A 15056-nucleotide genomic window follows, 5' to 3' on the forward strand; every position below is an offset into this window, starting at 1 on the left:
GTGAGAGGCCAATGATATCTGGGAAACCTGTACATACTACAGTCAGGAATCCTGGATTCAGCTGAGGAAAACTGTAAGTGGATACACAGCTTTAGCATTGTGGAGTTCAGGGCAAATCACAGAGAAATAAGTACAGTGTAATAATAACAACAACATCAATAATAACACAATTTTAGTAATTTGCCAAATACAATATTAACAAAAAATGTAATAATTTGGTAAAAATCACAATTCCATGTCATTCTTACATAGAAAACTATCCGCAGGATGGCATCCACAGAGTGGCTCTCTTGTTATTCCACCACTCACTGGTGCATCATCTGATGATGCACAAGATTAGCAGGGAATGAGCGCTCGTGCGAGTGCCAGTCAACTGCAGGAGGAACGGGGAGATGGCCGCGAACAGCCTGCCAGCTGCAATCGGAGCTGGAAGGCTGTAAATATAAAAAGAAAGGCAAACATTATTTGTACAGCACTGCGATCTAACTCAGCGATGTACGGGGGACGCAGTTAGGGGGTCGCAGAGTGGTTAAAGCGGGATTGTCAGCTACAATTTACCCACTGCTCTGTGTTTATTATTCAGCCTGCAACCTTACCCTGCATTGCAAGCATTCCAATTTAATCAGAAATGTTTCTGCTGTAATAAATCTTATCCCAGTCAGCCTAGCTCTACAGCATTTGGTACATTGCCGACGAGAAGGATGCTTGTCATCACCCCTCCCACATTCTTGCTCCTCAGTGATTGGCTGAGGGCAGTTCAGGGAGCTGCTGAAATCTGATCTATTCTGTACTCACATGTTTACAGAGCAAGCTAGTTATGCAGTTTGTAAGAGAAAAAAAAAGCGTAAGGGAGGAAATTACATCAGGATTGGCTTCAATCTGAAGAAGTCAAAATGGAAAATGCCACACTGTATTAAATTCACTGAAATCAAACTGTGGACAGTACAAAACATATGTTATGTAAGTAGAATAAGTATTTATAAACTTATATATGTGTTTTTCCCCTGGGATCATATGGCTGTCCCTGCTGCAATAAATTGACAATGTAATTATATTTCTGGCACAATAGAAGATAATATAATATTCCGCTATATAATCTGCTAAAGTACCTGCGGATAATGATATGCACCCAGAATTCTTGCCATGGCTATGGATATCACAGATGCTGATTCACCAATAACAGCAGCTAATGTGGAGTTGACTTGACACTGGTAGCCTGGAATATCTCGGGTGTCATTCATAAGCCCAGAAATCAACTTAAACATCTCTTTGACTGTTTCAGCTATGTTGTCACAAGTGTCATATATTGCATACCCAACAGATGTGTTCAGTAACAGGTGGGGGGTATCATTAACTTCTTGTATTGCGAAGATCATCGCTCTAAGCCAACGGAAGCTCCTAAAATCATAACTGACACAAGGCTTTTTGATTAGGGAAGAAAAATTAAGAATTAAGGTAGAAATCTTACACTGACACTAAAAAGTAGACAAAGTTTATGATGATCTTTTTACTGAAAATTATTTTTAATACAGACCTTCAAGTGTTCTAAATTAGTTAAAGGACACATAAAGTGAGAGAGATATGAAGGCTGTCATATTTATTTCCTTTCAAACAATACTCATTGCCTGGTGTTCTGATAAGCTTTCATTCATCAGCAGTGTCTGAATCATACACCTGAAATAAGCATGCAGCTCATCTTGTCAGATTTGTGTTGGAAACACCTGATCTGCATGCTTGTTCACGGTCTATGGCAGAAAGTATTAGAGGCAGAGGATCAGCAGGACACAGGCAATGTGAATTGTTTAAAAGGAAACAAATATGGCATCCTCCATATCCCTCTTATTTTAGTTGTCCTTTAAAGGAGAACTTCAGAATATGTTATTATTATCTAGTATTTATATAGCATGACATCCTCCGCAGTGCTGTACAGAGTATATTGTCTTGCCACTTAACTGTCCCTCAGAGATGCTCGCAATCTAATCCCTACCATAGTCATGTCTATGTATGTATCGATGTATCATGTATTGTATGTATCGTAATCTAGGGACAATTTGAGGGGGAAGCCAATTAACGTAACTGTATGTGTTTTGGGATGTGGGAGGAAACTGGAGTGCCCAGAGAAAACCCAGGCAGACATGGAGAGAACATACAAACTCTGTGCAGATAGTGCTAAGGCTGTTTTTTGAACCGGAAACCCAGCGTTGCAAGGAAGGCAAGAATGCTAACCACCACTGTGCTGCCCTTATGTGAAATCATTATTGCAAATAATATTTGAATATTTTCTGTTCCTTTATATATAAGATGTTTTAAAAAAATTGCAATTGCAATTCTGACACAGAAATCACTGTGTGCCATAGAATGAGGTAATTTGGCTCATTTCACTCTTCCAGTGTTCACCTCAGGCATCCTATATAATGAATATGCCATTACATAAAACCCAGGCAAGCAGTTAAAGTGGAGCTGTCAGCCATACTATCTCAGAGAAAACCTCCCACATATATACTGTAAGTAGATAAATACTTGCTCTACTTACATAACATATGTATTGCACTGTCCACGTTTTGACTTTAGTGATTTATCTATAGTAAAAAATGAGAAAATCCTCCGCATGCACAGTTCAATATTAGAGAACCGCACATGCACAGGACTCCCACGCCGGCCAGCGTGATGACGCGGATCGGCAAAGCTGGAAGCAGCCCTGCCAACTTCAGGCCGTAGTCGTACCGTAACGGGGCCACCAGCCGGGACTGGGAGAGGAGATAGGAGGATGCCGGAGGACCTTCCGGCCTATGGTGGGCTTGAGGAAGCCACAGGTAAGTCACAATTTCATTTTTAATGAGTGCTCAGGATCCCTTTAAGGTGTAAAAAAAGCAAGATTCATGTCCTGCTTTGTGCAGGGTTATGAACCAATGAAAATGAGACAAACAGAGAAGAGAAACCTGGCTGTCTTTTTCATACTGTTGCAATGGTCTCCACAAGGTTTCTTGAAAAAAATGATAACACCTGCAAGGCGAAGTTTAAATACAATATTCATATGGGCCCTCTCACCCCTAACATAGCTATTTTACACTTGAATACCCAGCCTATACCTAAGGAAGACAATTTGATTATTTCCCACATTCTTATTGCCAGGAGACTTGCAATAGGTAGCCTGCAATTGGAAAACCACTTACATACCTTCGGTTCGCTCTATATTCCAGAAAGTAGATTTCCATCTCCCCCTTCTGGTTGTTCTGATGAATCAACCTAGAAATGTTTCTTCTCAAGCTTACAGATCATCATCAGATTACCCCATTCATTCCTCTATCTGGTTATATAGCAGTCGAGGTATACACCAACTAGTAGTGGTGTATACCTCTGTATAAGGTGGCTTAGTTTTTATAATCTTATTACTGCTGCTATTTCATTGTACTGTATTATCTGGTATATGCTCTCAGATATCCAACACCACTTTGCTGTGACTGAGAATATGCTACTTGTCTACCAAGCCCCGCTTGGGTTGCACAATATATCAGTCTGTACTGTTCTTGACTTGTTATAAAAACTCAATAAAGAAGTATTGAAACAAATTACAATATTCAATGACTTTCACATTGTACTAAAGGGGAGTAATGTTTTGAAGATTATACATTTACTCGTGTTAATGTTTAAAAATGCAATTATTACAGAATTTAAAGTATACCCGAGATAAATACAGGTGCATCCTTCCACCCCCTGTAGTTCGCTGGCTCCCTCGGTGTTCATTCATTCCGGTCAAGGACTACTGTGCTTGTGAGGCTGCTTGCCTCCTCAGTCGTGCTCAAATGGCTGGGAGCGTTCTGCAGCCGCACAGTTACAAACCTTAACTAACTGCAGGCAGAGAACGCTCCAGGTCACAAGAGCGTGATGGAGGAAGTGCTAGGCCAGAGCCACACTTGCACAGTAGTCAGTGACTACTATGGCTGACAGCGGGAGAAGGGAGGAGACCGCAAGGACACTGAGGGAGCCAACAGACTACAGGGGGCTGGAGGAAGCCCCAGGTAAGTATAAATCCATTAACTGTATTTGTCTCAGGTGAAAAGCTGGTGCTTGATCGGTGAAATAGATATTGCTATACACAACACATTTTTGAACCAAATAAACTTGCAGAATTTGTACTTCACCCAAAATGCACTTTAACCACTGACATTTAAAGGGATACTGTAGGGGGGTCTGGGGAAAATGAGCTGAACTTACCCGAGGCTTCTAATGGTCCCCCACAGACATCCTGTGCCCACGCAGCCGCTCACCGATGCTCCGGCCCCGCCTCCGGTTCACTTCTGGAATTTCTGACTTTAAAGTCAGAAAACCACTGCGCCTGCGTTGCCGTGTCCTCGATCCCGCTGATGTCATCAAGAGTGCACAGCGCAGGCCCAGTATGGTCTGTGTCTGCGCAGTACACTCCTGGTGACATCAGCGGGAGCGAGGACACGGCAACGCAGGCGCAGTGGTTTTCTGACTTTAAAGTCAGAAATTCCAGAAGTGAACCGGAGGCGGGGCCGGAGCATCGGTGAGTGGCTGCATGGGCACAGGATGTCTGCGGGGGACCATTAGAAGCCCCGGGTAAGTTCAGCTCATTTTCCTCCGACCCCCCTACAGTATCCCTTTAAGGTGGGTAAGAATTTGTTGCCCCCTGCTGCATTACAGAAGACTGAATGACCACTGCTGCATTACAGGAAACTGAATGACCCATGCTGCATTAAAGGAGACTGAATGACCTCTTCTGCTGCACAGGAGACTGAACGATCTCTGCTGCAGGTCAATAGACAGCATGACCATTGCTGCATTACAGGAGACTGAGTGACCACTGCTGCAGCACAGGAGACTGAATGATCCCTGCTGCAGCACAGGAGACTGAATGACCCCTGCTGCAGCATGGGAGACTGAATGACCCCTGCTGCAGCAAAGGAGACTGAATTACCCCTGCTGCAGCAAAGGAGACTGAATGACCACTTTTGCATTACAGGAGACTGAATGACTCCTGCTGCATTACAGGTGACTGAATGCCCTCTGCTGCAGCACAGGTGACTGAATGCCCGCTGCTGCAGCACAGGAGACTGAATGACCCCTGCTGCATTACAGGAGACTGAATGACCGTTGCTGCTGCACAGGAGACTGAATGACCCATGTTGCAGCACAAGAGATGGCAGGACTATTGCTGCATTACAGGAAACTGAATGACCCCTGCTGCATTACAGGAGACTGAATGACCTCTGCTGCATCACAGGAGACTGAATGACCTCTGCTGCAGCACAGGAGACTGAATGACCCCTGCTGCAGCAAAGGAGACTGAATGACCATTATTGCATTACAGGACACTGAATGACCTCTGCTGCAGCACAGGAGGCTGAATGACCATTGCTGCATTACAGGAGACTGAATGACCTCTGCTGCTGCACAGGAGACTGAATGACCCCTGCTGCAGCACAATAGACGGCATGACCATTGCTGCATCACAGGAGAATGAATGACCCCTGCTGCAGCATGGGAGACTGGATGCTCCTGCTGCATTACAGGAGACTGAATGACCACTGCTGCAGCACAGGAGACTGAATGACCCCTGCTGCAGCACAAGAGACGGCATGACCATTGCTGCATCACAGGAGACTGAATGACCCCTGCTGCAGCATGGAAGACTGGATGACTCCTGCTGCATTACAGGAGACTGAATGACCACTGCTGCATTACAGGAGACTGAATGACCACTGCTGCAGCACAGGAGACTGAATGACCCCTGCTGCATTACAGGAGACTGAATGACCACTGCTGCATTACAGGAGACTGAATGACCACTGCTGCAGCACAGGAGACTGAATGACCCCTGCTGCAGCACAGGAGACTGAATGACCCCTGCTGCAGCACAAGAGACGGCATGACCATTGCTGCATCACAGGAGACTGAATGACCCCTGTTGCTGACTTGGGGCCTAATTTATTTCAGTAGCTCCATTACACAGTATAAAGTACAAATAATTTTCCTCTTTAAATACCTTTACCATTATCTATTTAAATTTCACTGAGCTTCCCTTTTACAGAGTACTTTGAGGGTAAACAATTATATGTGCTGCATGCATTTTAATTTCTTTTTTTTAAGCGTTCGTTAAATATTGTGTTATTGTATTAAGCTGCACTTTCATTTTTCTTAGTAGCCTTTAAGAAATGTTAGCTGAGGTGTAGAGATAACAGCTACTTGTAAAGCAATTAGGAATGTGGAGATGTTCTATTTGTATTAAAGTCATTTCATTGAGAAGATGTTATCACTTTGACTATTTCACAAAATACCTCACATTCTTTGTAAATTGAGTCCAATGTACTCATTTTAATAAGTTCCTGATTGTGATGAGTCAACACCTCCACAGAACCTAATTACTGGAAGGGAGTGTAGGTAGCAGACAAATTAGCCCTATAGTATGTCCTCACAGGTTCCCCAAAGTTGGAATCACATCTGGGCATGCTCCCCCCACTGGCCGGATTTACCATAAGGCACTGTAGGCACGTGCCTACAGGCGCCTGATAATGGAAAGGCAGCTCACTTCCCTCCCCCAGTGGCTCACTCCCTGCTTCCCTATGCAGAGTCCTCATGAGAGTGTAAATGAGAGGTTACTCACCCTTCTCTCAGCATTGCACTAAGGAGATTTCCCTTGAGTCAGGGGCACCTCTAGCTACTTACTATTGAGGGTACTTCTGGCTACCTAATACTAAAGGGCTTCTGTAGCTACCCACACTGGGCAGGGGAAGTAAGGGAGAAATGACAGCTGGTCCAGCCAGCACACTTGCGGTGCAGTTCAGCGGGAACGGGGGGGGGGGGGGGGGAGGTGGGGTTCTAGGTCCACGGAGGTTGAAGTCTAATGTGCAGGACATCTGTGCCTATAGGCTCCTGTGATGTAAATTTGGGCCTGTCCCCCCACATCAGTTTTCAGGCTTTCTCTTGCTTTAGTTAGTTGGTCAGCCAGAGACCCCTATAGAGTATTTACTTGATAGACTAACTATTGGAACAAAATGTGTACAAACAGGAAGTTCCATGGGAGCACACTCACCAGTCATATCAACTATTAAAGGGAACCAGAGATGAACGATTCACACAAAATAAACATATCAGTTGATAGCTTGTAAAGAATAAATGCTCTACCCGATAATTTCGCCACTCTGGTGTGCCTTTTTGAGTGCTTTTTATTCATTATTGCTCCAGGAAATATCCAATATGGCCGCCAGCTCATATTCCTTCTGCTTCCGGGTTATGAGGTGTTCTGGATGTGCTGTCTAGGCTATATGAGACTATAGACAAGCAGGGCTGCTGTAGGCTTTCATCTGTGTGCTTTCAACTGCATATTCTGGTATGTTTTGTGGCTGCCTGTAGGAAGTGTCTCTCATAGTAATGAAACTGCATACAGTAGATAATAATGACAGGCTGCACAGACAGAGCACACAGATCACACAGCCACACTTGTCTGTTAGACAGAGATTTTTCCTGCAGCATCAGCCCCTCCCATATCATCACAGCTCTCAGTATGTAAAGCATGAAATTTGAGCCAGGAGGGGGAAGGCTTGGGCTTGAAAAGACTTCACAGAAGAGTGACTCAGCTATAATGATTCCAGGTCAAACCTCCACTGAATAGTCAGTGGATTCTTTTCACAGTTGATAACAGATAGATTAGACTGAGAAGAATAAAACTAAAAGCAGGGTAGGTGTTTACTGTCATGTTCCCACTGATAAATGTAGTAAAATACATGAGGGTGCTTCATCTCTGGTTCTCTTTAAGGTTTGAGTCTATTTCATATATTAGTTTCACCTTTTAACCTCTTGAGGACCACAGTGTTAAACCCCCCTAAAGACCAGGCCATTTTTTCTAAAATAGGCCACTGCAGCTTTAAGTCCAAGCTGCAGGGCCGCACAACACAGCACACAAGTGATCCCCCCCTCCCCCCTTTCTCCCCACCAACAGAGCTCTCTGTTGGTGGGGTCTGATCACTCCCCAGATGTTTGTTTATTTTTATAAAAATATCTATTTCTTTTATTTTGTAATAAATTTGTGTTTGTTTTTTTTTATTATTTTTACTGTTCCCCCTCCATCCACCCGCCAGTGAATCAGCCTGATTAGCTGTCATAGGCTTCAGCTTATGACAGCCGATCACGTCCCTGCCTACAGAGAAGACTGCCGTGTCACACGGCTGTCCCCAGTACAGTGCTGCCTTAGATCGCAGTGCTGTACAAGCTAATTAGCCTGCGAAACAGTCTCCAAGCGGCAATCGTGCCGGAGACGCCGCCACAGCCACGCCCATCGGCGTGACGCGGTCGGCAATAGGTTAAGTTGGAATACTAAAATAAATGGACTTTTGCACGATACTCTAATTTTTAGAGTTTCACCTGTATGCAGCTATGTGCTAAAGACATGGAAATCAATGGCATGGGTAGACATGTATGGTGTCATACAACAACAATATTATTTTAAACATTATGTAAACACTCACCTGTCATCACATATCTGTGTGTCTGGTTTAAAGGAAAAACGAGCATTTTCCAGGTTCTTTGTTCGCTTAAGAGGGAACACCCCTCCAATAACTACATCGCCACTTTGGAATATTCCTGGGATGATGCTCACACCTAGGCTGCAAGAGGGAAAAGCTGTCTGACAAATGCATACCTGATAAAGCAGCAGCTGCAGAATGTAACACAACATCTTCGAGCTGTTTGATATATCGCCCTCCCAAGCCTCATTTATACCCTGCAGAAGATGAGACTCTTCAGGTTTAATTGTCCGAGAACTTTGCTGCTGGGCCCCGTGGGATGTTCTGATATGAATCCAGACAATGACACGATTTCTTGCTGTCACTTGTGATTATGTGTGACATGTGAGTACGATCTTCCCACCAGAGACACTAGCTTGGTACATTAAACAGGAGGTAGATCATTTCATGCAATTTTTATGGACAAACGTGCTATCTACAATAATAAAGTACAGTAAATAGAATATTTAAATAATAATATAAAGATTTTATGATAGCAGGTTTAAAAAAAAAGCCTGTTGCCGACGCACCAACCATTTGTAGCAGCTGTTAGCGAATTTATCTGAAACACAGGTTTAAATATACAGTATTTAATGAAATCTTATGCATCAGATAAGACTGATATCCTACACTTAGAATGTGTTCAACAACATATTTGGCTTGCATTGATTTTTTAATGCAGTCTATGTCTATTTTGTTGCATTTGGATTGTGTTCCTAAGGGCTGGTTCCCACTACCATCCATCCAGCTTTCCGTATTGCAAGCAGCAGCAGATCAACGGATCATATTGTTGCATTGCATCAAACAGTGCAACACTCCAGCCTTATCCTTTACTGGGGTGGATAATAGACGCACGCCAGTCAGGGCAGTTTCTAGGCTAAATTGCACCCAGGGCGAGGGTGTAAAAATTGCGCCCACTTCCACCCACCCCCGTGGACTCGGAAACCCTTACTCTTTAGGAACAGAAACACAGCCACAGGTCACAAGTAGATCTGCCTACTTTATAGTGACCAGCTGCTCATCCAGGAGGAAGCAGGAAAACACACAGGCGAGGGGAGCCCAGAAAGCCAACACCTCCATGGGTGACAGCCTGCAGTACCGCTACAAGACATCAGGTGTCATCACATAGTGGTGACATGATGATGGCTTGACGTCGGACACAGGCAGCCTAGGAGGAGTCAAGGAAGGTGATTGCGCTGGTATTCTTCTTTCTTCTTCCATTTGGCTGCATGGCGCATCACCAGCTCCCTAGCGGTTATGTCCTTCTGCCTGCGCCCCCCTTCATCTACTTGCTAGTCTGCGCCCAGTGCGGTCGCCCTGCCCGCACTGCCCAAGAAACTGCCCTGACGCCAGTTCTTTCCCAGCAACCCGCAGCTCAGCCTGCGGGAGTCTTTTGGGAGGCAGGGCAGAGCTACGGGAAGATGGAGTCCGAAGCCCTGCACTGGAGACTATGTGTGTCTCCAGTACAGGGCTTCGGGTGTAATCTTCCAGTAGCCCTGCTATTCCTCTCAGCGCGGGAGATTTGCAGGAGGACTGGAGGAGGATCGTCGGGGAGCTGCACGCCAGAGGCCGGCTGGGAGAGGAGACTTCTGCCAGGTGACTAAATAATTTTTTTTGCAGGTGCATTATTTCAATGTTTGCATTAGGCACTATTGTACCCAGATGAGCCACTGATGGACAGTCAGTGACATGACTATGTACTCTGTAAATCACTGCGCAAGGTGTCAGCACTACATAAGTACACAAGAATAATACATTACAAAAAGATGTGAGCATTACCAATCTAGGTTTATGTCAATCTTATAACAGGTGATTTCCCCATTTAAAGAGAACCCGAGGTGGGTTTGAAGAATATTATCTGCATACAGAGGCTGGATCTGCCTATACAGCCCAGCCTCTGTTGCTATCCCAAACTCCCCTAAGGTCCCCCTGCACTCTGCAATCCCTCATAAATCACAGCCACGCTGCTGACAAGCAGCTTGTCAGAGCTGGCTGTGTTTATCTCTATAGTGTCAGTCTGCTGCTCTCCCCGCCTCCTGCAGAACTCCAGTCCCCGCCTGCATCCCTTCCCTCCCTGCTGATTGGAGGGAAGGGCCGGGGGCAGGGACCGGAGCTATGCAGGAGGCGGGGGAGCAGCTGAGACTGACACTACAGATGTAAACACAGCCTCATAGCATGGCTGTGATTTATGAGGGATTGCAGAGTGCAGGGGGACCTTAGTGGGGTTTGGGATAGCAACAGAGGCTGGGCTGTATAGGCAGATCCAGCCTCTGTATGCAGATAACATTCTGTAAACACACCTCGGGTTCTCTTTAAAGATCATATAGATTATACAAATTAATATAATTGTTGACTCACTGGTGTCAATTCTCCATTATGGTCTTCTGTTGCTGAGGAATGGTCCATGTAGCCAGGCTCTGCACTGATTATTAGCTGTACTCTCATTTTTCAGGATGAACCGGACGAGGAGGAAGACGAGGGAGAAGATGACAGTGAGCTGATCCCATCACCAAATGGCGAAAAATAAGTGATATATTGTTTATTGTTTCACCTTCAAAGTCCTTACAATACATTTATAGAGGACAGATGTGAGGAATTATTAATTAAAACAGAAACGTTAATTGATTTTATTTTGGGGAAGGAAAGACTTTACAAACCTGTACAACTGGCTGCAGTGCTACATTTAAACTAGTGAGTTTCTATAGAATGTTTACTCAACATCTCGAGTAACTGTATTTCTGTTTATACTAACAGTACTTTTCTTGTACTTTTGTTCTATAGCGAATACCCAGGCCTCACATTCAAGCCTATGAAGCTGTCCACAATAAAGATGTACTACAAGCATGGCACCCAGATGTACACGCTGAACCATCCAGCAATGTAAGTATGCGGTAAGTATTCAGAGCATTGTGTGGCGGCTGCGAGAGCCGGAGACATCCTGGAAGGTTTTCATCCAAAAACAGAAGCATGTGGAAAATTGGACACCAGTTAATGCTGATAGTAGAATATTGGTAATGTTACCAATATTTTACTATCACCTGACCTAGGAAGCAGCGATTTTGAGAGCGTGGTTGACAGGTGCATTTCAGCAGGACCATAGACCACAATGCAAACTGCAGCTATGGTGTGCTGGGGGTTTAGTTTGGGGAGAGGCAATGGTTATGAGTTCAGCTACACTTAATTGAACATCTATAGCAGTAGGGGTGGATCACGAAATGGTAATAAGTTTGGCTACATTGTAGCCGAAGTGATATAGTGGTAGGGACGATGGTTGGATCACCTGTGAGCTTGGCTCCACTGTAACTGAACTCACATAATGGCAGGGTCAGAAGGTTAGAATGAGGAGAAAGGATAGGATTTAGCTACGATAAAGCCTAACTCGAGGAAGAGGTTAGTGTTAGGTATGGAGAAGGGAGGTATACAAGGAGGAAGCAGGCAGATGCAGCTGTGCGAGAATCAGCACCATGCTGCAGATTCTCAGATCGCTCCACATAACCAGCACGCAATGGAAACTGTTCCATTACCATGCATTGGTTTCAGTACAGCTGCGGTGTGATGTGTCTATGTAGCCGCATCGCACCGCGAAACGGGCCGTTATTGTTAGGCAAGGGAGGTTATTGTTAGGCAAGGGAGGGGAGGTTATTGTTAGGCAAAGGAGAGGGGGTTAGTGTTAGGAAGATGAGAGGGGATATTAGTGTTAGACAGAGGAGAAGGGAGGTTAGTGTTAGGTATGGAGTTGAGGGGTTAGTTTTAGGAATGGAGAGACCAGGTTAGTGTTAGGCAGAGAGGGATGGTTAGTGTTAGGAAGAAGAGGTTAGTGTTAGGCATGGAAAGGGAAGGTTAGTGTTAGGCCCAGAGAGGTGGTGTTAGGTACGGGAGGCAAGAATAGTGTTAGTAACGGAGGGGGGAGGTTAGTGTTAGGCAGATGAGAGGGGAGGGTATTGTTAGGAATGGAAAGGGGAGGTTAGTGTTAGCTCTCACATTACACTTTAACCAACTACACTTAACACTAACCTGCTACTCCTAACACTAACCAATCAGCTACATATGCCAAACACTACCTCCCCCCACCCAACTTATAGTAGACAAACTTCTTGCACCGCCGCTATCAGTTTATGTGCCACTGCTTACCGACCCTCAACATTAGCTGGAGTTCAGCTATAGAATAGCCAAACTCCAGGGCCAAAATTATGCAGTTGGTTCCGCCATAGCCGCAATTAATATTGCAATGTGTGGCGGTGCCCAAATTATCAATAAGTTTGCACCCCCAAATTACCTGCTTCATCATGTAAGCGATCTTGCCGGTTCAACTCCATCTGGCCCACAGAAACCACTGGATACGATTTTCCTGCTGAATGTGATGCTGAATGGATCTTCCAGTGGAGGTGAGGTGACCAATACATAAAGGTTGTAGGGGCGCTTCCTGGATTAGGGCTGATGGCGAGACAGCCGCTCATACCGAGTGCATCTGGGATTCCCTCCTTGCATTTGCCATTCACTACCGTACTTTGCATTTTCTTACTGAATGGTCACGGTGGCTTTCTAGCCCTTTGGCGGAAATATTGTGGGGCTCGGCCCCCCCTTACATAGATGAGACCAGAATGCTCTGATCAGACCTCATGAAGTCATTGATATATTTGCTGCTGCAGCTGCAAATGTTGCTTCCTTCACCTCAAGGTGTAGGTGTGACGGTATCAGTGCTTCCACCAATGAATATGGTGCTCCAGCCACTCATACACAGTCCACGACAATGACTTCATCACCAGAACTGACACTTTTCCTGCATAGTCACGGCATGTCATCCAGCCCTGTGGCAGACACATTGTGCGGCTTATACCCCTCGGGTGTGGCTGCACATATCTTCTTGTAGGATCAGACTGCCGTGGAAGAATGAACAGATGGGAGAAGACTCACAGCAGAGCACAACGAGCAGATCATCTTCCGCAGCCTGCCAGAAGGAACATCTTCAATACTACCAGATCATTTTTATGCCTGGGAGGGCAGGCAGTGTCCCAGCCATGGATCCCCAGAGGTTTCCTCCACAGGGGATTTTTTTCCTTTCCTGAGTGCTGAGTGACACATTGGTGGCTCCTCTCCAACAAAGGACCACCCAGCTCTGTAGCTTTATCTAACATCTGCAATAAAAATCCAGTTCCACCTACTCCACTGCATCTTTTTGACTTTAGCTTTAGAATATTTATTTTATGTGACTTTCTTTAAAGAGAATCTGTATTGTTAAAATCACACAAAAGTAAACATACCAGTGCGTTAGGGGACATCTCCTATTACCCTCTGTCACAATTTCGCCGCTCCCCGCCGCATTAAAAGTGGTTAAAAACACTTTGTGGTTTGTGGTTTGTTTGTTTGTTTATAAACAAACAAAATGGCCACCAAAACAGGAAGTAGGTTGATGTACAGTATGTCCACACATAGAAAATACATCCATACACAAGCAGGCTGTATACAGCCTTCCTTTTGAATCTCAAGAGATCATTGTGTGTTTCTTTCCCCCTGCATCTCTCATGCACTGAAGTTTCAGGCTGCTCTTTTCTTCCTGCAAACAGCTTTGCCCTTCTCTGTAATTCCTCACTATGTGAAAGCCCAGCCAGCTCAGAGGACGATTTATCCAGCTTGTAAAAGATAAGAGAGAAGAGAGAAGCTGCTCTAATCCTAAATAACACACAGGCAGTGTGCATAGAGGGGCCTGGAAGGGGGAGTTCATAGCAGAACCACAACACTGAAGAACTTGGCAGCCTTCCAGACACAGGCTGACAAGTCTGACAAGAGAGAGATAAGTTGATTTATTACAGAGACTGTGATAGTACAAAGTGCTGCAGTAAGCCAGAACACATTAGAATAGCTTTTGGAACTTGTAGGATGATAAAAAAACAGGATGCAATTTTTGTTACGGAGTCTCTTTAATGTTTCCTTACTGAAGCTATTTCACTCTTCTGTATCATTCATCACAATGGCATAGCTCCCAACAGACCACTTTCCTGGTTGTAAATAGGGATGGTCAATGAGATGCAAATAATTCAGAGTTGATGCAGGATTATGCAAGATTTGTATGCAAATGTATGCAGCCTGAAAATTGACAAAGTGAATACTGCTGAGGTGGGATTTGATTGATATGTTTTCAAGCTGCATAAATTTGCATATAAAATGTGCATAATCCTACCTCAACTCAGAATTATTTGCATGTCATTGACCATTCCTAGTTGTAAAACAATTTGGCTCGGTAAAATTTGGCATATACTGCCCACTGATAGCCAATACAACAGTGGTGTCGTGTCTGGAAGGGTTCAGACTCTTTTAGGGTTATACGGTGGTCCGACTTATTTATTTTGCGAAAATAAAATGGAGCATTCTTAAAATACTCTACTTAAGGACCTTGATAGTTGAAATCTACACGGTTTTGATAACTATCTGGCTGCCAGGGTGTAGTTTTCAACTCACCACCGCTACGTGCATACGCCGTTTTCGTGCTGAATCCTCGCCGTCTCCCACCGCAGCTCATTCGCTCTGCCTGTCTCT

General features: G+C 44.7%; 1 protein-coding gene across 1 annotated transcript in view; it reads right to left on the reverse strand.

Annotated features, from left to right (window-relative positions):
- The window catches only part of LOC137504721 (extracellular calcium-sensing receptor-like), a 31194-nt gene extending 18356 nt beyond the window's left edge, over positions 1 to 12838 (reverse strand). Inside the window, exons 1-3 of the mRNA XM_068233306.1 lie at positions 12799 to 12838; positions 2655 to 2797; positions 1110 to 1475 (exon numbers count right to left, since the gene is read on the reverse strand). Coding sequence (XP_068089407.1) covers positions 1110 to 1475; positions 2655 to 2797; positions 12799 to 12838 — 549 coding nt within the window. The remainder of the gene's footprint in view (positions 1 to 1109; positions 1476 to 2654; positions 2798 to 12798) is intronic.
- Positions 12839 to 15056: the final 2218 nt, after the last annotated feature.

This window comes from Hyperolius riggenbachi, chromosome 4, assembly GCF_040937935.1.
Source record: "Hyperolius riggenbachi isolate aHypRig1 chromosome 4, aHypRig1.pri, whole genome shotgun sequence".
Classification (NCBI taxonomy): domain Eukaryota; kingdom Metazoa; phylum Chordata; class Amphibia; order Anura; family Hyperoliidae; genus Hyperolius; species Hyperolius riggenbachi.